This window comes from Plectropomus leopardus, chromosome 7, assembly GCF_026936395.1.
Source record: "Plectropomus leopardus strain MGB_pleo_1.0 chromosome 7, ASM2693639v1, whole genome shotgun sequence".
Lineage (NCBI taxonomy): Eukaryota > Metazoa > Chordata > Actinopteri > Perciformes > Serranidae > Plectropomus > Plectropomus leopardus.
In genome coordinates, this window is record NC_142182.1 from 21,725,116 (window position 1) to 21,752,001 (window position 26,886).

Sequence of the window (26,886 nt, forward strand, 5' to 3'; positions counted from 1 at the left end):
ATTCTACCTTGTTTCACAGAGCGCAACAAAGCATAGCACTGGATAGAGGGTAAATATACTCAGCACTTAGAGACAAACCCAGGCCACGACTGCTCAACAACAAACACAGGTGCAGGGCATTGCTTGGTATCATTTCCAGACACAGTGCTGCCATCAAAGTAAAGTACTGGAGCTGCTGTCTGCGGGGTTACTTTGGGGCAGCGAGGAGGACTTTTGCTGTGTTTCAGTGAACATTTTAACCTGGATGGTAAACTTATGCTTCCAAATTTTCCATAAGAAATTATTTTAAAATGTGTAATGGTAACTTTCTGCAGGCTGTCCATTCACTTTTCTCTTGTATACCTATGCACCAGAATTAGTATGTAACCCACATAATCGTGAAGGCTGCTGCTCACTGGGTCAAGAAGGAAGTTTTAGAGAGTGAAAGTCCACATAGTGAGGCAGGCTGGGGTGGTGGATAGGTCAAACACAGGACTGTCCCCCAAGAGACTAGTGTTTGTGTCCCATGTAGGTATTGATCCTTGCAACATCAGATCTCATCCATCTTACTTTGACATTGCAGACACTAACGTTGGCCCAATATTCAATATTGGTTTACTTTATTTATGATGATAATCTTCCTGTAGCCTAGACCTCGTTGTAGTTGCCTAAAAAAATTTAAGGTATATGGCATCCCCTTGGCAAGAAAAAAAATGTTGGCATTGTATGTTTGTGCAAACCACAGATCGATTACATTTGCATGTTATTATGTAGCAGATATGTGCATTGAAACTTGTGGGTTGTGGGTCATGCATGGTTAGGTTTAGGTATAAAAATCACCTAGTTATGGTTAGGAAAAGATCATGTTTTGGCTTTAAACATCCACTTCTGGGGGCACAATCCCAACAGGAAAGCCCTCATGTCACAGTAATAAATAAAGACATGGAAACAATGGCGCCATCCACACCAGTAGTTCACTGCAAAACACTCAGTTTGGAGCATAAAAAACAATTAAAACAGCAATGACCTGCTAAAACAAAACCAAGATGACATACCATCCCCCCTGCTGTACTACATTACTTTAGAAATGTAATGTTATCACAAAAATTGTGCAATTGTAATTTTATTCTTCTTTTGGCGACTGGGATGGGGCTGGATATACAAACGTGCTCCCCTTCTATAAAGACTATTTACTGTAAATCAATAGCATTAGCTAGATTTTTTTCTACATGCAGTACATGATGCATAGCTCTAAAGCTAATGTTCACTATAAACCATGCAGCAGCCAAGTCACACATACACAAAAAAAAGAATAATGCTTTTCCACACATTTCATATCATACTCATTTGGGAGAAAAGTAATTATATAGCTGACAGGTGTCCTTGTAATGGGACTGAAATGCTTCCTGTTTATACAAGGCTGCAACTGCAAATCAGTTATGAAAGGAATGTGTCAGTTTGGTTCAGAGCATAAAAGAAAAAAGGCTTTTGCTGTGTAATTATTGGTTCAGTCTTGTCCTTTGCAATTTCCTCTCCACATTGGTGGGAAGGTATGTGTGTGTTCGTTAGATTTTTTATTTTAAAAAAAGGATCAAAGAGGCACAAGCCCTTTCTTTGGAGGGCAAATGGGATGACATTGTTGAGGCTGCCTCAAGGCATCACAGTCGCACTTGACTGAGGCAGGCTTCAGCTGGTGGCCTGTTTGCTGTCGGCTAATCTAAGGAGATGGATTCTCAGTGCAGGGCGCTCCCTCTCCAGTACACTTACTGTGCTTAATGGGTTTGACTCCCCAGGACATTGTTTCAATCTAAAGGTCATCATGGTCTTAGCTCAAGCCAAGCGCCTCTCAACCCAGGCTGATTTGCTCCACAACCACCCTTGCATAGTGTACTTCAGAGGACATTTTTCTGTTAGCACTCCTATATTAATTACCGGGGAAGAACAGGCATTTACTTTGTCAATTTCCACACATGGGTAGCATAACTAAACATGCTGCTCAAAGGGATATAGAAACACATCATCTGTTTATGCTGCAGGGACTTTTCCAGGAACCTATTTAGGTACTTTGGAACTTTAAATGTGTTTCAATCACAGGAAACTAGTTGATATTTTGGTGACTATGCTGCTTTTGCAGCCCCCCTGTTTGGTCAAAGGAACCCTGAGAATAACATGCAGTTCAGACTCCATATTGTTTCTGTTCCTAGGGATGACCATATTAAAATTCAAAGTTGTCGGTTTTGTTTTTGAGTTATCAGTGTAAAAATAACATACATCACAATTCCCCAAATTACTCAAATGAACTTAGAAACATGTAAGCTAACCCTTTAGAACGACATCTTTTGTGCTGCGTTCAGATGCCTGTCACAAATATAATATTTCAACCAACTGAACCTGAGAAATTGGTTTGATTTTTTTTTTTAAAAACATGGGGGAAAAGCAATGAGGAACTAGGCTAAGAATTGTCTAGAAAACTAAAAAAAGCATACTCTATTTAAAACACTTTATACAGGACAGTCTCAAACTCAAATCAAAACTATACAAATGCACCCTAAACCTGTTCATTTCACATTTAGTAAAAACACTTTTTGTCCAAACTTCACAGGAGGAAACTTGTTCCAATTACTGATATGAGCACTGGAACTGGATAAGTAGTGACGCCCAGCTGGTAACTGTCATCAGAACATCACATATGCCAGCTGTGATTCAGTCACAAATAGTCACAAATTACAATTTAGGTAGCACCACGAAGTTCATTACACACACACACACACACACACACACACACACACACACACACAAACACACCAGAAGAAAAAAAAACTCAAATATGATGATTATAATTCATATAAATTGTCACATAACAAAATAAAGAGGGTCAACACAACCCCTCAAGTTACACAGGAATCCATTCTTATAAGGACTTTAGAAAGGGCCAGAAATAATTGGGGTTATTGATGCTGAACATCACTAATGTTAACACTGCAACAACATGTGTACAGTGTTAATTCATCCAGCACTGTCATATCTATCATTATCAGGAGATGTACATTTTCCGTAGCATGTCTAACCAGGGTCAAAATAAGAGAGTGAGTTAATGAGGGAGCAAAGAAATTCATTTTACTCTATTTTTATATTTGCTAATTAGCAGATACAAAGCTGGCTTACCAACTACCAGCATAGTGAGCAACTGCCCTCAGGCTCCAGACCCACAGGCACTAATTGTGTGGTAATTTGATTAACTGCCAAAGTTTTTGGTCATGTGCACTGACACTAAAATAGAAATATCCCTAATGTCGTCCCTGAAGTATTATTATTTTTTTTTTTACCTAACTTTGAGGCCTGTCTTATAGAGGGGTCCAGCAAGGGTTTTTTTATTGAATGAGGTATGACATGGAAATGTTCCATGGCTGAAACTGAACTGGGGACATTGCGGCCACACAACATGTCCAATAACCATGTGGCTGTCAAGGCACTCCAGGGCTTGTCAAGTTTACCTTTAATACTTCAGTTTATATTATGCTTTCATGGATCATATTATCATATTATATGGATCATATTCAGAAACAGTTTTGTGTCCAAATGATAAACTAAATACCCTTTCCCAATGGACAAAAAGAAGACAACAACAAAAAACACTAATACCCACTAACATCTGGTTTTTGTCAGATTTTACAATTTTACAGTCTCCATTTTTTTCCGGGACAAAAGACTGTAGTATTTATGGGTATTTATCTGCTCCAGCTCCAGCTTCCATCAGTAGTGATGAGAATATGACACTCAGGTGGAAGCACTAATTTATGTCCGTTTTCCAATGCAATGGTCCGTTAACCTCTGCAACACTTTGTCTTCTTGGCCACAAATTCTGTCCATCTCTGTCCAAGCGGCGCTCAAACATTGTTCCAGAATAATCAACGGTAAGTTTTAAAGAGCGACTGAATTAGTAACATATCACAAAAAATAAAAAAAATCACTGGCCTCCATGCTGCCTCTTATTGTTTACTAACCCTGTTTCCCATCAATTTTCGTAACATCGAACATTATTCATCAGAAAAAAAATGGAAAGGCATACTTGACTACTGGCAATGGGAAAGAAGTCTTTTGTGTATTTATAGCAGGTGTTCACACATTTGAAACCCCTTATATAAACCCTAACTTTGGTGGAGAAAAATATGGTATAACAGGGTTTGTACAGACAGGGAAAAGTCACATTCAAGGACTTCCTAGTTTGTTTTCAAACATTTATTTTTATTTTCAAGGATTAAATAATCTTCTCCACAACCAGGTGAATTACAGTTTAAAACTTGTGCTAACAGGTATTACTGCTCTGGTGTGAGTGTTTTGCGGGCTAGAGAAAAGTCCTAACACCGTCTTTTTCTGTTGTTTACCAACTCATTTAGTGTTTCTCAGTGCAATTCAGTGTAATTCAAATTTTCCTTAACACACTGAATGGTGCTCTGAGTTTAAACCACTTAAAGCGCATGAGAAAGTAAATGAAAGCACAACTATTCTTGGCCGCCTTACAATGTTTTTCTAATGCATTCATAAAATAATTTAACATTCAATTCTCTCAATTATGTTCCAGTACTTTTTAAAGGAGTAAATTAATAAATGTCTTTTGTTCAAGGTATTCCAGGACTTACATTTTTGAGAGTGAAATTCAGGTACTTCAAGCACCTCTAATGCACAGCAAACAAGGGGCAGTTTCCACTGTAGGAACTTAAGGTAGGTTGGTTGAGGGGCAAAATGGGATAGGTCACTTTGCAATTTGGACTCATTTTTTTGCCAGGGGGCTACCTGCCGGGTAAATCCAGTCTTGTTACAGACTGAAGTACCGAGAAAAAAAAAAAAAAAACCCAGACAACAGAGAACACTCAGGGGAGTGTTGCTTCATTGCAGACAGGATTCTTGCCTTTCTGGCTGTTTACCTGATGTGCTGTAGTTCTGGTGCTAACTGGTCCAAAGAGCTAATAGTCAAAAAATGAGCATTCTGAAATCTCTGAGATTGAGTGTGCTTTAACTTCAGTGTACTTTACAGCTCTCCACTTGGCGCCCTGCTATTCAAACACAACGCTGGACTGCAGGTGCACCGCTCTTTTCCCAGCAGTTACCCACCACGGGCAACCTAGTGCCTGCGGCTCAATGACAGAGTTTGACTGCTTTCTGCTATGCTGTGGTTTCACATCACCTCTAAGGTGACAGGAGGCTCGTCAGGCCTCAGATAAGGCTCTTAAAGAGTCTGCTCGCCTGCTCTAATTTATCTAAGGGATTTCTTGTGCTGCATACATTTTGTTCTTTGAGCAGCCAAGCATTAAATTGCTTTCCATTGGGAACAGCTCATATGCTGGGGTCGCCAAAGCTGTGGCTCGTTTCCAATGAGATGGTTTGGCAGCAAAGCCAACGCTGTAATTAGGGTCACCCAGCGCTGGAGCTGTTGGTGGGCCAAAGGGTCGTCACGGTTGCATAGTGCGTTTGAAAGTCACAACAGAGCTGGAGGATGGTAACACATGACTTCTTAGATCATAAATCAACAGAACACTAAGGAGGCATATCATCAAAAAAGTGGCATTTTTCTTAAGGCACCAGCCTTCAAAAATATGGTTATTTATAAATAATATTCATGGAATTCTTTACATTGCTCCAGTGATTATATAGGCAAACAGCTATAAAATGCAGCCTATTGTGACTCTGAGAAATAGAAGACAAAGGAAGATATAAAGAGATAGTAGCAGGGCATGGGTAGTGAAAGCCCTGCGTATAACGAGTTGTCAGCTTTGTCTCATCGTGCCAGCAGCTGACTTCAGCAGCCTTCGCTGTTTCAGCTTTCAGTAAAGCCTCCTGCCCGTACAGTGGGCCTCCCCAAACGTAGCCTGTAGTGTTTTCATGAGGAGACTGCTCAGCATGTGTCCATCTGCAAAGAGCTCTCCAAAGTGTCCAGTGGTGGAGGGAAGAAAAAAAACAACTCTTTTTAAGCTCACAGTATTCTCTTTGGCATCGCAGAGAGGAAACGCCTCAGAGAAAAGTGCAGAGAAGAAACATTTGGACAGCTGCTCAGCAGTATTTACTAATGTCTCGGGTGTGTTGTGACGTGTGCTTTTTGTGTAAAAACATGAGAGCTTGACCATTAAGGCTACTGAAACTCTTTCTAGACATACTGCAAGTCTGCATTAACATGAGCTTTCCAGTGAAATTTGCCTTTAATCTATGATGAAGTAAACTGAAGGGAGCTCTATTGCTCATGAGCTATTTTTGCCTCTTATGAGGCTAAATCTCTGGTAGAAACATGCAGGGCTAGAAGTTGTTTCATTACTGATTAATTAGATTTCATTTGTGGAGCAGAAATTGCATTGAGTTTGGTACAAAACTCGGCACAGCATACTATCGGAGACTGACAAGCCATTTATTGCAATAAGGACTCCCTATCCATTATATGCTCAGGCATGACAATTTTCCTTGTGCATTATGGTAGGCAATTTCACTCCCTTTTTAGCCCATATTTAACTAGAAAGGTTGGCAAAAAAATCTTTTCTTTTTCAAGCTTCAGGGTGGAGAGGTGCATACAGGAGCAGTCACTGCTACACTGGAGCAGCTTTGGTCTTTTAACTGCTCTTCTCAAAAGCACTTTAGCAGTAATTATTTAAGGTGATTCGGTCTCACAGAATCTATTGGAATGAGTACAGTGTTTTTGGATAAACTCCAAGGCTCAAACATTTGTAAAAAAAAAACCTCAAAATTTCCACTCAAACAACATTCAGGTCATATCGAGCCCTTTGTCATTCCAGAGTCATCAAATACTGCCACTTTTGCGGTTCTTTCGGGGTAAGATCCCAACACCAAAAGCCACCTTTCATGTCCACATGATACGCCCTTGAATATGCTAAGCCAAGAACACGGCTGGACAGAACCGTTTGCGGTGTTATTGTACACCGAAAAGAAGTGGTAGTGTGAAAGCAAAGAGAAAAAAGCCCTCGATGATATGTAGTTCTTGGGAAGCTCCCCAGTGGACCATTTCTCTAAAAGAGTAACGTTACCCCAACAACACCATTACACCACAGTCAACCAGGATAACGTTATCAGCACTAACATGTGCTGCCAGACCATCTACCACCGAAACTTTATAATTGAGGGCCAGATTAGATTATGTAAAATACCTGGGGGGCATCTTCTTCTCACATCATATGGGATATTAAAAAAAAAAAACAGTTTCATCTTTCAGTGAAAAATACTCAGCTTTCCATCACTCCTGAAAGCGATGGTCGTAATATTTTTTACTTTATGCTTCTTTGCTATGGCCTTGTTTGCTACCTAGCAGGACATTTTTGCTGCTAGGTAACTGTTTTTTTGCTTGTGTGCTGTCTGCTTATGAAAAACTCACAGGTTCTCATTAGTGTAATTCCTTCTTGGTGCATGTCTACAAACTATATGATAGTCCTGCCATCGTGAGGTGAACAGAAAAAAATGCTTGGTTGAACAAAAAAAGTTACAGCCAGTAGCACCTACAAACCCCTCAAAATGAGATGAAAGACCCACGCCTCAGTTCTACAGTGGTTGTGCTGAGGGACTGAGCTTAAAACAAGTGTATTTATTGTGTCTGAAAAGAAACACAACCCTGCAGTCCAGAGTTTATTTGAAACCTATGTGTTTTCTCTGGCAGTTCTTGATGAATTTTTATCCATTTGTTTGCAAAGACAAAAGCCAATGTTGAGAATTGAGATTAAGTGCATCTGCTTCTCCTACAATATTTGAAAAATTAAATGACGCCAAAAAAATATATAAATCACTGCTTATCTTACCGTAAACAGTATATGTGGTGCTAGATGGTAAATAGGTGCTTATATAAAGCATCCCATTCTGAGTGGTTTGCTAAAATTAAGCAGCATCAAGGGAGTAGCTGTTTATTTTGCTTTCGTGCTCACACATCTACACACCCACGCACATATGTCCTTGTAATACACGGTGACAGTAATGGAGAATTTAATTGTCGGGGGAAACAGATAAACAAAAAAGATTGCTTTGCATTACTGGTGAGTTTATAAAGGTGGCAAGTATGTTACCTCGGGCTCCTAGAACTTGTGATCTTCAACAATTTTTAACGGCTATATGGAACATTTCATGATGAAACACCATATAAATTAAGTCTGCTGGCCAAGTCTCCACCCCCTCATTGCTCTGTTTAAAAACAAGCATCCATTAATGTGGATCTGTTGAAATGCTTCATGTGAAAGGGTAACTTCAGTATTTTCAACCTGGATCCTATTTTTCCATGTTTTTGTGTCTACATGACTAATGAGAACAACAATTTATGATACTGGTCCAGTATTGAGTAATAGTTATGAGGCCGGCAGCCACAAAACAGGCTGTAATGTAACCACCCAGGGCAATTTTGCACTGTAAGTTTACATCGACTTGTAAGTGCTTGTTTTTGCCACTGACAGATTTAAATTATTATTTTAAGTGTCTGATAACATTATGAGAAGGAGCCCTACAGAGATAGACCTTTTCACTAAAATGAAAGTTTTTTTTTGTTGCCCAGAAATTGCTATCGCTAAACTTAGGCTCCATATAAATAAACAATTATTTTATCATAATAAAATTCACTTAATTCAAAGTGACAAACAAAATAAAACATATAAAACCTGTCTTGAATCATCTTTTTATTGTTCCAACAATGTCAGACTCTGGTTTGGTTTAAATAAGCCCTTAATTCACCCAGTGAAATGTGAAAATACTGACTCTATACATCCTAAAATGACAGTTTATTTTAATGGAGTCTGGTGAGGTTCGCGATGATGATTTCACGGCTGTTTCTGTTTAAACAAAAATTATCTCACTCTCTTAAAAAAACGCTGGTATATCTCTGTAGGGATCTTTTTCAGAATTTTGTCAATTATACCCCTCTCCCACCAAAATTAGTGCATGCAAGTGGGTTTTTGTAAACCAAAAATAGGCTATGGACTGGTTTCCCATTGTCAGTAGAGCAGGGCTGTGTACAGTGCTTTGCAGCAGACAAGCTTATGTGTGTGTGTGTGTGTGTGTGTGTGTGTGTGTGTGTGTGTGTGTGTGTGTGTGTGTGTGTGTGTGTGTGTGTGTGTGTGTGTACAGGTAAACAGTAGACAGCAGCATGAACAGAGCCTGATGTTTTAGAGCTGCTCAGGTGGGGAGATGGATGGTAATTGATGGTGGCGTGTCATTGCATCTCGCTGGTTAAGGAGCTGAAATTAGTTCATTCACCCGGATGTTGTGTTTTCATTAATGCCAGTTGGAGCTGGAGGTGATAAATACCCATGAGTACTGCAAGGTCAATTTACCTGGGTGTTCTTATTGCGTTAAAAATCCGGGTGTTAGCAAGATTTTTTGTGTAGCGGGAAAGAAGTTTTAGTGTAATAATCTGACCCTGTCAGTGGTGAAAAACAAGCACTTTTAGTGGACATAAATTGACAGTGCTCACATGTTCCAAGTGGTTACATTGCATCTGGTTTTGTGGCTGCAGTGCTCTTGCTCAATACTGGACCAGGTTAAAAAAATGTTGTTACCGTTAGTCATTAAGGCACTAAAATGTGAGAAAATAGGATCCAGGTTGAAAAAACCTAAGTTGCCATTTAAAGGAGAAAAAATTATAACTTTTTGCCAAACTTAATAAAAAACAAGACTATCATTGTAGGAGTTGGATTTCATGATGTACAAATGTTGAAGGTAAAGCTTGATACTCAGGAAGTATTGATTCATGCTTGTGAGCAAAACTCCTCTCTGGATTGATTGAATCTTAGTTCAGAACATAAATGTGACAAGCTCCCTGGGATGTCTTAAGATGCTAAATATCTGTCAAGACTGTCTGGTGCAGCAATCTGTTAAAGGACTTGCTTTTTTCATCATGTTGCACAGACTGTCTCATATAAAGAAGGAGCTGTCAGGCCTGTCTCAGTCCCCTGCTCTCCTCTACCAGCACTGGTCACATGATGGTTCGCTGCTGCAGACGTGAGATATGTTATTTATCTCTTCCATATTTAATGAGGAGTCGCCCTGGGAAGCAGATGGTACATTAGCTGTAATAAACCAGAGCTGACTTCAGTGGTTTTTGTGAGGGAATACAGAATTGAGCGGTTAAGGCCTCGCTGTTTCACGCCTGACATTGTTGGAGGGTCGAAAGGTGTCTGGTGTGTTCGCTTGGCCTCGCACAAACAGATCCCTTTTATAACTCTGGACAGGTTCTCATTGCCCTCAGTGAAGCATCATATATTGATGTGCGGAGAACAAAAATTACTGTAAGCTCTGACCCTTTGTTCGCGGAGCCAGCATTAAAGTTGCTGAGTGAGGGCTTCACATTGAGCTATGTTTTATTGTTACACTCAGCAGAAGTGATTACAGTGTGCACACATATTCTTGCATGCTTCTTGAGACTCCCTGACGGGACACCAACACACATGCATCCTCTCATACACCTTTACATGTACTGGGGGGAAAAAATCCCTCAAAAAATCCAAGTCGGTTTCTAGAGAGGGGATGTGTTGTGGTCATCAGAAAACAACATTTTAACACGTTAACAGGCACACTAAGAAATAGATTTGGAAAAAAAATAATAAATTTGAGGGGTAAAATTGTGTGTTCCTGACTCCACATTTAACATTTTTAATTTTTTTCTTTTTTCCCAGATGACCCATTCAGGCAGCAGAAACGCAACTCAACCAGCCGTTTGATGTGCCCACTTAGAGTATTTCTAGCATGAACTAGCACATATTAGGCATCAATGTTTTGTTGTTGTTGTTGTTGTTTTTTTATAAACACATTTCACACTATAGCATGTTAATAAAATATAAATTTATTAAGAAAAAAACATTTTCTTAGGATGCCTTTAAAAAATGCAACAGTTAATGTAATATAATAGAAATCTGAAAACAGTAACTTAATAAAATACATTAATAATATAAATTAATACTAATAAATCTAGTAACAAAATCTGTTGGTGTAAATCAAGTTTACTGTGCTAAATAAAAACCAAGCCATACCTTTAAGTAAGGAGTAAATGGCTTTATATATGTGCCAATTGTAAGTTAAAACATACATAATTCAGTCTAAAAAGGATGTTGGTGATTATGATCTTATCTAATCCAAGTGAAGATAGCATCAGCTTTCATTTGCTGTAATTGGGCAACTCAGCTGAGCGGTCGCACACTTTTCCTCGGTAAAATAAAAATACATCACATTGTCATGTTTTATGATATTCAACAAAAAAAAAATCATCAGTGCAGAACATAAAATTGGATATGACTTTTTAACTTCAAATTTCAGTGTCGCATGAGGCAAAGACAGGAGGAGCAACTTTCCTGCAACCAACTTTTTTTTCCTCATCTTTCAGACTTTGATATCTTTTTACAATATTATCACCCATAATAGTCATAATAATCATATAATTGTCATTACATATTGTAATCACTGAGAGAAATGAGGACAAACAGCCAAAAATCTGTTAAAGGGTTAAAAAATCTTTACTTTTCAAGTGCAAGAACTAACAGACAAATCTGGTAAGATGACACAGACTGAAGAACCAGTCAGCTGTCTAAAACAGGCACGTCAAGATGGAATTATTATCACAGCCAATTCGTGAAAACTACATCTGGTAACAACCATTTATCCCCTAAGGTCACTTCTGCAATCTGTAATTTTTTCGACTGCTTACCTCCCAGCTGGGGGTTTGTTGCTGTCTGTGATGTCTGAGTATGTTTCATGTTCTCCGTTCACGCTTTGGAGAGAGACCAGGAAATGGTGGCAGCTGCCTGAGAGCCTAAGCTCCCACGGTCTATGGCTAATTTTGATAATTAAGGGAAGTGAATAGTCATATTAACTATCTGCTGTGCAAGAGGTGCGGCTTAGAACCCCGCTGAGTCAAAGGGCACCTTGGAGGTAAACACAAGCAGGTTTTGGGGAGGGTGGAGAACAGTGGGTGGGCTGAAATAATTTCTCATCTCAACTGGGTGCTCTTATAAAGCGAGACTCAGGATGTGCGTGGAGAAATAATCATGCAGTGCAGCATATCAAATCATGGCCTGATGAGGAAAAAATAAACATGTCTGAGCTCATTGCTTGTGATGAAATCCGGCGAAGACAAACTCCATTGGTCTCAGGCTGCAGGGCTTGCTCTGTGCGCTCATTTTCAGACAAATGCCATTGTAAAAGAAGCAGAGTAGATCTTAACAAGTTAAAAGAACCTCCCAGGAGATGGACCAGGCGGGAGAAGGAGGGCTGTGGATCACTGCAGTGTGTTCATTGAGAAGAATGAATGAATAAATTGAAAGCGATGGCATTCCTGGCGATCTTCAAGGCAATGAGACATTATTGATTTCTAAGGAGAAAACGCATTCTTAATGTGTCCAGGGATCCAGGCTTTCTCTCTCTTTCTCATTCTTATACTGACTCGGTTTTTGCAGCTTTTAGCTACCAGACGTGAAGCTTGATATACAGCTAAAGCCCACTGTGGCTTAGGCATGCCAGTCTAGCTTTTGGAACAGCGAGCACTTCTCTCAATGGACTGCGAAGGTATGCTTCAACCATCTGTTCCCTTTTGACACAATGCAGTGAATCAGCACTTTAGTTTTTTTGAAGGAGTGCATCCTGAAAGCCTTTTATCTGCGAGGATAGCGGCAGAGAATTGCTGCGAAGATGGTAATCTGTGTTGATATTTAGAGGAAGGGAGCGATGCATTCTGTTATTGCTGCCGAGCCCATTTTCACACAAATTCTGTGAAGCAAACAAGCTGTCCTAAGCTTTTTTTTTTTTTTTTTTAAATTGCTTACAAAATGATGGTTCATTGGCATATGGGTACCACCTGCAAGATATTAAAAGTAAGCGTCAGTATTTTGGAAGTGTTAAGAAGTTTTTTCCAGTGAATATCTAATGTGAATGAACATTATCTGCCACAGTGTGTACACCTTTGTGTTGCTATGTGTCCCTGAATGTGGGCTATATGAAGCTGAGGTTGCCGTTTTAAGACACGTTGCCGTGGCACTGAGCAATAGTAGTGCAAAGTTATCAGCTCTTTTCATTTCTGGGCTGACACTCTGGGTGAAAGATTCGGGGGTGAGGTGAGGAGCCGTGGATTAAAGATCATATCAAAGCCAGCGAATAAGTATAGCGATTCAGGAACGATGGTAGAGATAGCAGATGAAGTTCGACTTTGTGGAGATATGGAGTGCAGCCCCAAGTTTATCATATAGAGTACGATAGGCAGAGGATAGCAATCAAGGGGATGGTGCAGTGTATGGTACAGTTGGCAAATGTTTGACTCTCATGTTCAAGGACACAATATAAAAGATTCCATGGTTATAGCATATTTGGAAATTATGCTTCTTTTAGCAAATGATTATTGTTTTATTCGATAAGATATATTTTTTATGATGTTGGCTAAAGTGTATTTTATTTCAGGCAAAGTAACCCATGTCCCTTGTAAAACACTGTAAGGGCACATAGGGTAAACTCTGGGCACTTGTAGGGGCACTTGGGCCGAAACAAAGAGCACTTGGGGAGGATTCAGCCAGACAGGCGAGGCACTTGGGTTACTTAAGCCGCATTCAGACTGACTTTATGCTCGTGTGAAAAAAACACAGCCCTTTCATTCATTTGAATGGAGTCATTCCAGCAACAAACTGTGGTTGCCAACATTAAGGGCAGTGGAAAAACAACACAAGGTCGTCTAGCAAAAAAAGTTGACCCAGTCTCAACTTTTGCTGCAAAGTCACATTATCCGACAAGGTGCAGCATTGGCCAGTCAAATACATGCAAGTGTACATTCTGATTAATCTGTAATGTGAACAGACATGCATTGTTTTAGCTCCTTTAAATGCATCAAGATGATGGAGTAAAGTTTTGTAACATTACCTTTGTTAAATGTTGCTATTGTTCCAGGCTTCAAATGAGTGGAGGGTAAGTCTGCTAGTTGCTAGGCTAACTTAGGCAATAAAACATGTTAGAAGCTTATGCTAATAAAGATAGCATTTTGTACTTGTGAAGAAAAAGTGTCTTGCAATGATAATTTTTTTCTGTGAACCTTGTGAGTAATAATGAAGACACTTGAAGTACTTTTGTTATCGTCCCCTCACTGAAGTTCACTGCACCTCACAGAAACTCAACACTGTGGCATAAAAACCCCACCGACAACTAGCATTTTGGAGGTGTAATTGCAGAGGGACACACAGTACTACTACATGATGGTAGGAAAAGAATTATTGTGTTAGTCTGACTAAAACAAGACTTTTAGTATACATGTGAACATGTTAGTCTGACTGAAATCGTACTAAACTGAATTTCAGACTAAAACACCTAGATAATACAGTTGGGGGTTGATTTACTCTTTTATATATAAGCTTCAGTTGGACCTGAACTGGCCTAGACTTGTGCACATGCTATATAGTCCCCTCATCTGGCAAGTACACTGGAGTCAAACAGCATATATTTTTAGAAGAAATCTGGGAAAAACAAAAGAAGAAGAGAAGAATGCAAAACAAGACCAAGGTATATTTTAACAGTTCGACATACAACCTGTTTTCCATTTGCTAACTTGTTTGGTATGTGACCTAAGAGGTCAACCAAAAGAAGGTCCAATAGTAACTGAAAGGGGCACATCGCCACGGTGGAGGCGGGCATACTTCTGTCAATAAATTGATTCCCCCCTTGTGCTTGTAAACTGGAACAAGGACAGTAGTCCAGTTAAACGGCCTAACTGAGCTATAACCATAGCTCAACTTAACCGTGCATGTAAACATACTGACAGACACACTGACTACATAAGTATAAATGCTCACAATCGTTTAGGCCACCTGTGTAGGCTAACTATACATCAGCCTTTAATTTAGTTGTCAAGCTTGACGTTCTGCATCATATTTGATTGTCTATCCAGTACCTTGAACATCACGCCCCCACCAGTGCAGAAACCCAACTCAGGTTCTCCTCTGACGTGACAACAAAACTAAGCATGGGATCGGCCCATGAGGGTAAAAACCTATGTCGGCATACAAGACATGCTTGTTCTGCTTTGGGTTTGTGAGTTTAAGAAAAGAGTATTCAGAAATGGCTAACATTTTTCTTTAAAATGTGTTGACCTTAGACCAATTCAGCCTAATATAATATAAAGTAACTGTACATCACTTTTGATGCCATCATGGAAGAAATGTCCTATCATGTTGTGTTTTGGAAGGTGGGGACATTTGTTCCCCTTGAATAGCTGTATATCCAAGAATCGCTTAGCAAAGAGAAGATTAAGTGCACACATTAATCCAGGAGTCAGAGCAATCTTGTAATCCACTCAGTATGCTAATTGCCTGTTCTTTCTCCAGCAAAGGGGTTTACAGGCCATTAAATGGCACTGAGCAGTTGACAAAGGATAGCCAGCATGCTCCCCCACCCACTCTCCCTCTCTCTATTTCTTACTTGGACAGGCGGTTGCACACCCACGCAACGCTCCTCTAAAGAAATATGCAAAATCTAAAAAAAAGTGTGGTGCTGTGATTTGCAAAGCAGTCATTTATTTTGCAGTATTAGGGTAGAAATAGCAAGCTGTGCCTCTGTTCAAAGTAGGCCCGACAGTGACAAAAGTGGATCTCTTGCTTCTTGAATGAACTTCTGATCTACTCAGCTCGAAGGGGGTTGCTTCAAACATTTTCCTGCGGCATACCAGGGTTTTCTTGTAACATCTGTCCATATGTGACAGTGGTACAAATTAATAATGAAAAGAGTTGAGTGCTATTGTCTACATCGCAGTCCCAGTCATGCACAACCCTCCTTGATCCCACTTTGCCCATACACAAGAGGATCACACCAAGGTAAAGTGCAATTCTTAGTGCGCTGCTGCCTGTGTATTTCCCCAAGTGGCCTTGGCAGCCGCAACATGATGGATGTTGTTTCAGATTGGGTGTCTCGCTACACTGATAAAAGCACCCTAGTCAAAACACATTCACTAGCAATGTAAGCAGATAAAGATGGTTGCAGATAATTAGAAGATTTGAGCTTTGCGTCATTTGTGGTGCCAACTGCCAAGGAACGGGACTGTGACGGATGACTCAAACAAGAGAATTCGGCATGAAGCCTGACTGCAAATGTAGCTGGTAATGACCAGAGTGTGTTTTTCAGATGCAGCTAATGAGCACGGCCATTAGACATAAATGACATTTTAAAATCCTGGGGAGTAAGGAAATGAAGAAGTACCCCAGATAGACTGCCTGTAGGCAGCAAATATGGCAAGAGCATCTGGAGGATGTGGCACTCAGTTCACATGGATGACCTCCACCCAGAGTGTTGAGGCTGTCAGTCATTTCACTGCTGTTAACCGTGCGGATGGAGGCTCATTACAGTGAAACTGTCAGAACCATTCGCCTCAATATCTACATGGCATCTCAGGGCTCTGTACAATTGGCACTCTTCCTCTATGCTTGACAGATAATCCTTTTATGGATATAATATTTTAATTTTCTTATGAGTCCATTTGAAGTTAGTTTTACCACTTTGGAAGCTTCTGCAAAGAGAAATCAGCTTTGACATCTCAGCTCATAGTTTGATGGGGTATGTTGACTCAATCTTAACTACATCTACAGTAGATAAAAAACCAGAATGGAAAAAATGTGCAATAGAATCCCCCAAATGGATTTGTTTCTTCTGTTTAAACAGTAGCTCTCAAACATGTGCCACTAAATCCCTAGAATCTGCAGGCTTATGTTGCAACCAATCGCTATGCACCCTGATTGATTAGTCACCCATCTCCAGTTGAATGTGTGCAGATCATGATGCAATCAGCTGCTGTAGTGTTTGGTTAGAGGTTGTAAATATAAAGTGGAAGTCAACCACTATGAAGAGCTTTAAACTATTTTTTTTTTACTATTTTTATTTTTTTATATTTTGAATTTTAACTTTAATAACTCTGTCTGTAGGCCACAGCACAAAAAAGGTAGAAAATAACAACAATAAACTATATAAAATATACAAAAAAGAAACCATTTCACTTGGTAGCTGACTGATCTAGGGTGGAGGCACAAATATTACAGTGAAAAAATTACCAAATCAACAAAATGTATAAGTCAACAAATCAGGCAGACTGTTATATGAACTAACAGTGTGCAGAAAAATGTTAGCGAGGTGTGTGTGTGTGTGCACTTGTATACAGAAACTTTTGCTAGCAGACAGCTGCAGTTTTGCGCTGAGTGGGTGACATTGTGATGTAATATTGGAATTACTTCAATTTTCCAGACTAATGTGTAATGTATCTGAAAGTTTCTGGTGCTATAAAGGAAAAAATCAAGGTTGCTATCATCATAAATGAAAATATTATGCTCACATCTCTCCTACAACTTCAAATTTGCCCCTTTTATACTTGTTCATTTTTAAGGTGTTCTGTTTGATGCATTTTATTTTTCTCATGAATAATTTCAGCTTTATGATAGTGGGTATGTGAGGGAAATGTGTTGGCATGGTGATAAGAAATTCATTTAAAAAATCCCCCAACATATAACTTGATTTTGAACAACAGAGAACATTACAATGTGAAAATAATGGAACATTTCAGACATTTTGTCTTTTTCTTGTGAGTGGGTGTGGGTGTTTGTTTTCTTGTTCATTGAACCCTGGTTAACGGATGTTTTCCTGGAACTGCTGTACAGTATGCTATGGTATGATGACCTTTATGTATTCTCTTGGTATCTCTGAAGGTATTCTGAGGTGATAGCTTTCTGTTGCTTTGAATATGAGGGGGAGCTGGGGGTTTGATAAAGTGCAGATGAGATGTTAGGTAAGGCTGTATGTGGGTGGTTGTCTCTCAGGTTGAGAATTTTCCTGGAAGCTATGGAGGTCACAGTGGGAGACGGGCTGCGATGAATATGCTCATATGTTGGCAGTGAAACCCCCCTGCTCACTCTAGGTGGAGAGTATTTATTGCATTAAGATATGTATAATCCACGCTACAATACAGCTAAAGAAACTCAAGGCCCAATTTACCAATGATTTTATATTATTCACTAACAAGATAAAACTCTTATTCTATACAATGTTAGTTTTATTTTTATAGTTCTTGGTCATCCTTCTTTTTAGTTTGACAAAGGGTTGCCGAAAGGTTGTAGCTGTTTCATATGTTTTTTTTAACTGAAGACTATAGTTACATCCTTTACAAAAGCTCCACTTATGATTTCATGCTTGTTGAGATTCTGCTGTATCACACAGAAGATTATTTGCTTGAAAAACTCAAATTTTTATCACTTTCCAGGCATAGGAAATAACAAGAAACAATCCAGTAAAGAGCTTTTTGAAGGGCATTAGAGGGTTTGAGTTAAAACTGCATTTGGCAACTTAGCACATGGACTTTGGCTCCAAATGGCAGCAGGGGGTAATTGCTTGAAGGATGAACTTCAGTGCCCTCAAGTTATGTAATGTGATGTTAGTAAACTGCACACAGTCTGTGTTCACTTCATAGCAGAAGACATGGAAGAGAAAAAGGACAAAAGATCTAACGTTGATGGGACTATTTTTTGTGTTAACCGTCCTCCAGTGAAGCCACATTTACAGTGAAATCGTTTTTTCCATGAAAATCTTTCCTTGTGTAGCTTAAAATCTACTAATGCATATCCACATAAGATGTTATTTGTAGAATTCTGTGTTGGAGAGCTGAAAGAAGATAAAAGCAGAAAGGGTAATCTCTATAAACAGATTCTGCATATGTATGCATCTGTAGGCAATGGGACAAGATTTTATCAGAAATATTCTGGTTTCTGTTGATAGTCTTGAGTGGTATTTACCCATCACATTTAAATGGCAGTTAAACATTTCGTGTGGAGCGGTGGAACACATTGACCAAAATGCAATTTTGGAACCCATCAGCTTTCATCTGATGACAAATTAGCTTTATATTGGATTTTTAGAAAACATATTTGCTTTCATGTGCAGATATCTACTAATAAAGATTAGCCAAAGTGACCGGTGCATGGAAGAGGAAGTTTTGGCTTGTTTATACTGGAGCCCTAATCAGCCAAAAATATTGCCCCCTGGCACCAAGAGGCTTTATTTTCGTCAGACGATGTGTTGCAAGATTACAAGAGAAGTAACTTGTGGCAAAACTTGTATCATATTAAACACTCACTTGACTGGATTCCCCCCACATCTGCCCACCCCAAAGCTCCCTTTTTAAACAGGGCCACAAAAACCAACGTAGAACCAACTAGCAAAATGAGGTCATCTCCACACATCCTCTGATCCCTCCATTCTTCATCTCGGAGGCAAGTGGCATATAAGAGGATCTATCTTTGTGAACGGTTTTGAGCCCCCAAAATTACAAACAAACTAAAGGCGGGGGATCGATGGAGTGTGTCTCACAGAATGATGAACTGGCACTTCTGAGGGGGAAAATCAATGTTGCGCTCCCTTTCTCTACCTCTCCTGCTCTCTCTATCTTTCTTTGGTCCTAAACTCTCTTCATAGTCCTCGTACTGCAGTGTTTAAGTGTGTACGTGTGTATGTGTGTGTTCACGTGTGTTGCCCGAAGCATGGTCTCTCATCGTGATTTAATGGTCCTTTGTTTCTTATTCTGTTTTAGCCTGGAAGACCCCTGCCACTTTGATGTGTGAGCACACCCACCAATAATGGCCTATAGGATACACAGTGGAAGTAAGTGCTTCTGGTCAGATTTACCGCTTTAGTGGTCCTCCTCCTCCCTCCGCTGCCCCAGTAAACCTCTGCTCATTTGATGCGGACATATTGATCATTGCAACATGGCAATCTTTAAATCATAACACAGCACTTAACACGAGGCTGCCAAAATGACACCATCTATTTATTGCAACTCATTCTTCGGACAGTCGACTGCATGGTGTTGCATTTTTATATCCCCAATATACACAGTACTGATAGAGGCAAAAAAAAACCCCTGAAAAATAAAAGGAAGTCCATGGTATATCTCAAACATAAAATAAATAAAATTCCCCAAGGGGAAAATTAAAATCAAGAGCTCTTTCTGCAGCTAGAAATTAACCGTTGTACTGTGGCTATCCTAAAGGATCAAATTCCCAAAAGAGAGAAGCATTTACTCATCTCAGTGTTTCGTGACTGTACTTAAAATATGATTTATAATAAGTAATCAAGGCATAATGTTTGAAAAAGTAAGATGATGAATCTAAAGTTGTGTTTTTGTTGCTCCAAAATCTGCCTCTTATAATGATACAATAGGTACAGTATTTGCTTCGAGATTGCTTCTCCCTGGAGAGATGAGGCTATTCGATAACTGGAGCGTGATCATTTCAGTAGCTGGGGCTTCCCTGAGCTGAGGCAGGTTGTGGCTTGGATACGTGTTCATTGTGTGCCTTTGGCTGAATGTGAAATTTAGATTTTCTGTGAAAGATAACTTTGTCTACCCTACCAGCATCAGTGACGAAACATTTTTTGGCAAGCTTCTGCAAATCTGTCCAGAAAATGTTTAGATTTAGGAATGGCTAATGACGCAGCTCAAGGGATGGCAATGTTGTTCTCTCAGTCCACCACTTCGGTCAGGACCAAACTGAGTTGAAAGGATTGCCATTAAATTCGGTGCAGACATTCATGCTCCCCAAAAAAGATGAAGCCTGCTGGCTTAACTGATCTTTTCAATGAGTGAAAACACGGACAGCGCCACTCTGCGTTTGCAACCAACATTGTGGTCGAAGGTAGAATTGCAGCTTGAATGACAGAAACAAAGCGCTATTTACTACATTCTTTCACAGTGTTTCAAAACCTGTGTTGTTACAAAGCAGATTTTATTAGCTTGTTCATTTGTATTTTTTGGCAAAGTTTGCAACAATATATAGGTCTTTCTGCACAAAGTTTTGGCGCACACATCCCCTGAAAGTCCGAATGTAGTTGTGGGTTCATATATCCGTGGGTATAGACTAGTTCAAAACTAAAGTAGAGATCATAGTTAAGATGAATAAATGCTCGACAGCAATGTAAGCATATTAGCATACTAATATTAGAATATAACTCCGCTACAGTCTAACAGAGCTGCAATGGGTGTTGTGTCTTTCTCATTTGTCCTTAATTTTCTTACCCTTGCATCAAAAAGGCAGTTTTCCTACCTGATGTGCACTCGTTGCATCACATTTCTCCATGTGTGCCCATAGGGTGCATGTAATTTGCATGAGTGAGCAAGTGTCTATCGGCCTGTCCTGGGCGTTACCTGCCGGTGTGATGTGGATGAGCTTTCAGACAGCCTGTGTTGGTGCTGGAAGGCAGCGCTGTCAGCTGTGGAGAGCTCCTCCTGTCAGCCCTGCCTCATGAAATTTAGGGCTGCGAGATGAAGCCTGACACAGGTATCCATGTGGGGTGAAGGGGGTGGTGGGCGAAAGGGGGGGGGGCAATCCATCCATCTGCCCAGCTATCTATCTATCTACCTACCTATCTATCTACCAGATCTATTTGTCTCTTTTTCTTTGTCTTTGTCTGTCTCCAGGGGTGCAGATTTGGGCTGGGAAGCTGCTGTGTGTCAGTAGTGAAATATTCATGGTACATGCAGGGAGTTTGACAAGCCGCTCTGACACCTCCATACTCACCACCCTCATTTTCATTTCCTCCCCGGCTCCAGAACGTTACCTTGCAGCTGCCCCAATCTGGCGTTAAGCACCATACTGTATGCTCAGTGCAGTCATCATGAAAAGGAAACCAAGGCACACTGCTTTAACATTTTCATACCTAAGAGAATGGGATGTCAAAAAAAAACCCAGAAAAAAAGCTGCTTATCGGCAGTAACATGTTCGCTGAAAATCTTAATATAGGCATTCATTACCAATCTGTTAAAGGCTTTCATGCTAAAAATGGCACCTTACTGTAAGCTCTTTAAGATCCTTTTTGTTGTTTTAATTGGAACATGCTCATTCGAAATGTGAATTTAGTGGAATCTTTGGTGCTATATGAGGCTTCCTATATCTCTCTGAGAACTGATCTGGACTTAATGCACCCAGCTGGATTTCATGTGTAAGAAAATGTTCCATATACCAATATACCATCAGGAAGAGAGGGAGCATTCTCGTGAGAAAACGCAAGAATCTGACATCTTACTAAGAATGCATTGTGCCTTGTGGCTGCATTGTAATGTGTGTATCTCAGCTGGTATCTGTGCCTCTTCTTCTGTGGATTTTCTTGTTGATATGAACATGGGTACCAATAATGGTGGCTCTGGAAAGAATTCAATGGCGCCACAACGTGTCAATTTTGTAAACATTTTCTTCTTTCAAACTCCATTGTAATACCTTGGACAAGTATACCTGGAAACCAAAACTGGTCCATAGATTCAAGATACAAAAACTATTTTCTTAAAGGAAGAATTCCAGCAAGAGCTTAGAGAAAAAACTGTGAATGGTTATTCTCATGACATGTCATATTTTTTGCTTTACATGCAGCAATATCAGCCCATCCCTATGAATGATGTCAACAATGGTCAATCCCTTGTGTATGTAGCAAAACATCATGTTATTTTTTTCTTGTGCTGCACACTGAATGAATATAACGTACATTGAAAAAAACATTGTATTTTATGTTCCCATCTGTTGGTGGGCCGTCATGATAAGAGTATGCATAATATGGCATTACACCACTATAGAAAATCACTAAACCTATACTGGTACCGATACCCAACAGTACCTTTTGTTTCCCTTGGCATTTTTACAAGCTGCAGGGTTCATATAGTGGCTAAAAATGTAATTCTGCTCCACTGCTCTTTCTAATCACGCACGGAGCCAGTCTTGTGTCTCTGTCTGTCTCCTTATGTGTGTGTAAGTGTTTAGATGACACTAGGTGATTACTAAAATGATATAGAAAAGAAAACAGACCAGACAGAAAATGTAGGGCAGATCAGTGCGGCAGCCACAGTTTTATAGTTTTTGGCCCACGGGGAAACTAAGGGAGTGGCCGAGGGAGCCGCCAAGGGAGCTCTGTGGCTGAATGCGTCAACTTGCTCTGTGGTGCTCTTGTCCAGGTATTTTCACCCAGATGCACTCTCAGATACTAGCATTTGGCACCAATGGATTTAACTTAAACTGATACTTGGTAGTACCAACATAATTTGGTACTCTGGAAATGACCAAGTAGGTACCCAACCCTGGTGAGTGTAGTTCTGTAGAAAGAAAATTGTTTCTACAAGATACTTTCTACCAAAAGGTCTGCGGATCATCTTAAGTGATATACAACTTCTGAAAAGACTCATTGCTGGTGAGTTTTTAAAAAATCGATTTTTTTGGTGCTTTAAGCAATAAAGGGCATGTGCCATCTAGTTCCATTATATTCACAAGAAAGCCAACATCTCAACAGCTGATACCTCTAACACTCTGCAACTCACACCAAAACAATCGAGATTGTTAAATAACATTATCCATTCTCATCATGTTGCCCGGTTTTAAAAAATATGGAATTAAGGTGAGCATACAGTTCATACATTTAAGCAGCTTAGTATTAGAACGTCCTCACATGTCAAAGCCAGAAAAGCTGCTGTATTGACAGCAGGCATGTTTACATCTGAGGCTCCAGCAATGAAACAGCATTGATCAGCTCCTTGCTCTCTGCATAATTCTCAGCATCATCCTGCAACAGAATGATTAGCCTCAGGGGAAAAAGTAAACAGGACCAGCTAAAAGTTGCAAATCATCTTTTCATTATATTTTTCTGCAGCCTCCCTCGTAAGTCATCATCACAGAGCCGAGGCCTCTATCTCCAAACTCTGCAGAAATATCAATATGGATTTAGGAGTCTCCCTGAAGCAAGGTCCTCAGCTAATTAAATCTGTAATCACTTTGTACTGTAAAAACACAAGCAGGGGAGGAGGGGAAAGGGAGTATGTGGCAGTTTAAATGAGGGCCAGTGGAGTTTTATTTAACAAAGACAGCTAATTGGGTCAGAGCTCTTTATCCTCCTAAAGCACAGAGGTTTCCTGCTATCCAATCGGACCGCTTACGGCTCTTTGCTCTCAAACAGAGTTTGACTGTTTTGGAGAGAGTGAGATGGGGGAGAGGGAGGTTACTGCAAAGTAAGAGCAGAGCCACAGTTGTCAAGGCTACAGCAAACAGGTATTTTCTATTGTCTTCAGGAATTGTCTTATATTGTCTTGAAGTCAGTTGTACGACGAGGGAAGTAATGGGATTCAGAGAGGCTCCGTGCTGAGAGTGAATTCTAATAGAGGAAGGTGCTACAGAGACGTACAAGTCCATGAACTCCTTCCATCTTTCATCTCAAGAGGAGGGTTCATTCGAGCAAGGTGTTGCGTGCTTCACTGGTGCCAAGCATCCTACAGCTGTCGTGTCAAACTCTCATCACACAACCTTTCTCTGCCTCTTCTCTATATATATTGTATAAAGATTCAGTGCCATGGGACTAGCAGAAGATAATGTTTCTTGAATATATTCTCGGATACTTGGATTGTTGTCGTGTAATATCACTTGTAATGTTGGACTTGCTAAATTGGGGGTGAAACACATGATCACTGATCACAGTCAGAGTGCATTATCAGTAAAAGTAATTCAATTATGTATTAAAACAGAGAGGGGCTTTTGGAGTGTGAGCTGGGATTTTAAATGTTTTTTTATTCAATGTCATTCTTCCATGTTTTTGCGTTTAGTGTAATCTGGCTTAACCAATTCTGAGCATGGCTCAGTGTATTTTTTGTAAATGTTACACTGAATAAATCCATTATCAGCAAAATTAGTTTAGTTCATGTTCCATATTTAAGCATTTTACTTAAAACTTGCACATTTTGTAAACACTATTGAGGACTTTTAGTGGTGGCTGTGAGAATATGTATATATATTTATATATTAGGGCCGGGAAAGTTATCATTATTGTATCCATCATGATATTAGTATCGCCTTAGAGTTTGGCTATTGTTGTATTGTTAGTTTTGTCTTTTCCTGGCTTTAAGGCTGCATAACAGTAAAATGATGAATTTGCCAGAGTGTTTTAGATTTCCTATTATTTTCCTTTACTCACTTAGTCATTATATCCACATTAGTGATGATTCTTCATCAAAAATGACATCAAGCACCGATAGTCAATCCTACAATATCAACACAAGACCAACATGCAAAATATCAGGTGTACGTAGTTTAGTGTTTGTAGGATTTGAGAATATTCAGGGGTTAACTTCTGTTGGGGGATCCGAGGCATTGCCCCCTGGCACTTTTTTTGATTAAAAATAAGCTTTACTTTGATGCTTTTTTATGCACTGGCACTCAGGGCCACACAGTACCACTGACCAAGCAATATAAGGATATATATATATATGTGTGTGTGTATTTATATATAAGTTGTGTAATATCATTTTGTGATTATTTGGAATAATCTAAGGTTTAAAATGTTAGGTCTGTTCACAAGTTCTTGTCTACATTGTTTCTGCATTTTTTCTTACATGTACAACCGTGAGCATCTTTGTCTTAAAAATGGATTATTATTGTCATGGGATTCAGAGCCGGTAGACCCAAATACAGAAGATGGCAGGCAATAGGAATTTAAAGAGCAAGATCAAGATCACCCTTAATGTCAAGGAAAGAGCAACTGAACATCACGCAATCAGATCAAGAAGCCAGCAAAGACTGAACTGAAAACCAGGACTTAAATACAAAGTAGACTGACGAGGTGATGAAGTGCAGCTGGAGAAAAAGGGGGGAGAAGCTCAGGTGAGGGGAATAAGGTGATGAGGCAGAAGAGCAGGTAGGGAGCTGATTGTCTGGGAGAAACTGAGGAGCAGGAAGGACAAACAAGGCTGATATAATACAGGTGTGACAGAAAAGAGGTGGAAATGCAGAAACTAACACAAGACACATGAGAAGTACAAAATAAGTCAGGGAGGAGACTGACCGAGTGAATACGTGAAACAAGGAAAAACAAACAGAAAACCCTAAAACAAAGTCCAAAAGACAACAGAATATTGAGGAAAAAAAAATCCAGCATCATGACAGTTATCAAACTCATCCATTTGCCAAACTAATATAGGTGAATATTTTGGCAAACATATTAATTTGTTTTGGTGTAGCTGTTAGTATGAAAGGTTAACAGTTTCTTACTGCAGTTAGTTACATTAACAAGCAGGTGAGGTTTTGGTCTTCAGGTTCATGCAAATAAATACCAATAAGGTTGTTTCACTTCAGTTAGTTTTATGGCTTGTTCAGATTTTTATACAGATTTAGTGTAATCTTCATATTTCTGTGTTGAAGCAGCAGCAACAGAATCAACTACTCTTCAGTATTCCCTGCAACTCTTTCAGTTGCTCCACATTAACAGCACTTACTGAATTAAAATGAAATAGAAACAGTGAGATCCAGAGCAGCATGTCGAGGCATGAGAAAAAAATTACAACAATATATAAGTCATTAAGATGTTTAACTTGTCGCGGGCGGTGCACATTACATCAACAAACACCCTCCATTTAGAGTAAATAGTGGCAGAGCGGACAAACACTTCATTAAAACTTCACACAGAAGACAAATGAACAAAAAAGGAGAGAACCTCGCCAGGGTTGCCTCATTACTCCCTCTCTTTTCCCTTTGAATCTTAAGCCAAAGGAGTCGCTGTGTATCTACGCTTTCTCTGTGAGCTGCGGCTCTGAGGTGGTGACCTCGTGCTGCCTCTATCCTCTGTGTTACTCACATTTGTGTCTGTCCCCGGGGCTCTTCGTCTAAAGAGCTCGGACTGAAGAGGCAGGCGGGCCAAGCACAGTATGGCGGGGTTAGCCTGGCCCTGGAGAAATCTTCACAGCGACCTGATTTTTCTTAGTTGTTACCCATATTCCCCAGATCTTGTGCTCATATTCACCTGATCCTCTGTCAGAGCCATTTTGTGGGGAAAAACTTCTTAAACAACAGTGAAACTAGAACAAGATTAGAGTCCAGTAGCTTAACCCTTTGAAACCTGAAGCAACGTCGCTTTTGTTGTGCTGCT

The 26,886-nt window shown here is 39.8% G+C and overlaps 1 protein-coding gene across 3 annotated transcripts in view; it reads left to right on the forward strand.

Moving 5' to 3' along the window:
• Positions 1 to 26,886, forward strand: part of LOC121950658 (alpha-1,3-mannosyl-glycoprotein 4-beta-N-acetylglucosaminyltransferase C-like) — a 130,906-nt gene that overhangs the window by 36,149 nt on the left and 67,871 nt on the right. For all 3 annotated transcript variants that reach the window (XM_088080196.1, XM_088080198.1, XM_088080197.1), the window contains exon 3: positions 19,535 to 19,605. In XM_088080196.1, the coding sequence (XP_087936322.1) occupies positions 19,581 to 19,605 (25 nt within the window). In that variant the 5' untranslated portion in view covers positions 19,535 to 19,580. The remainder of the gene's footprint in view (positions 1 to 19,534; positions 19,606 to 26,886) is intronic.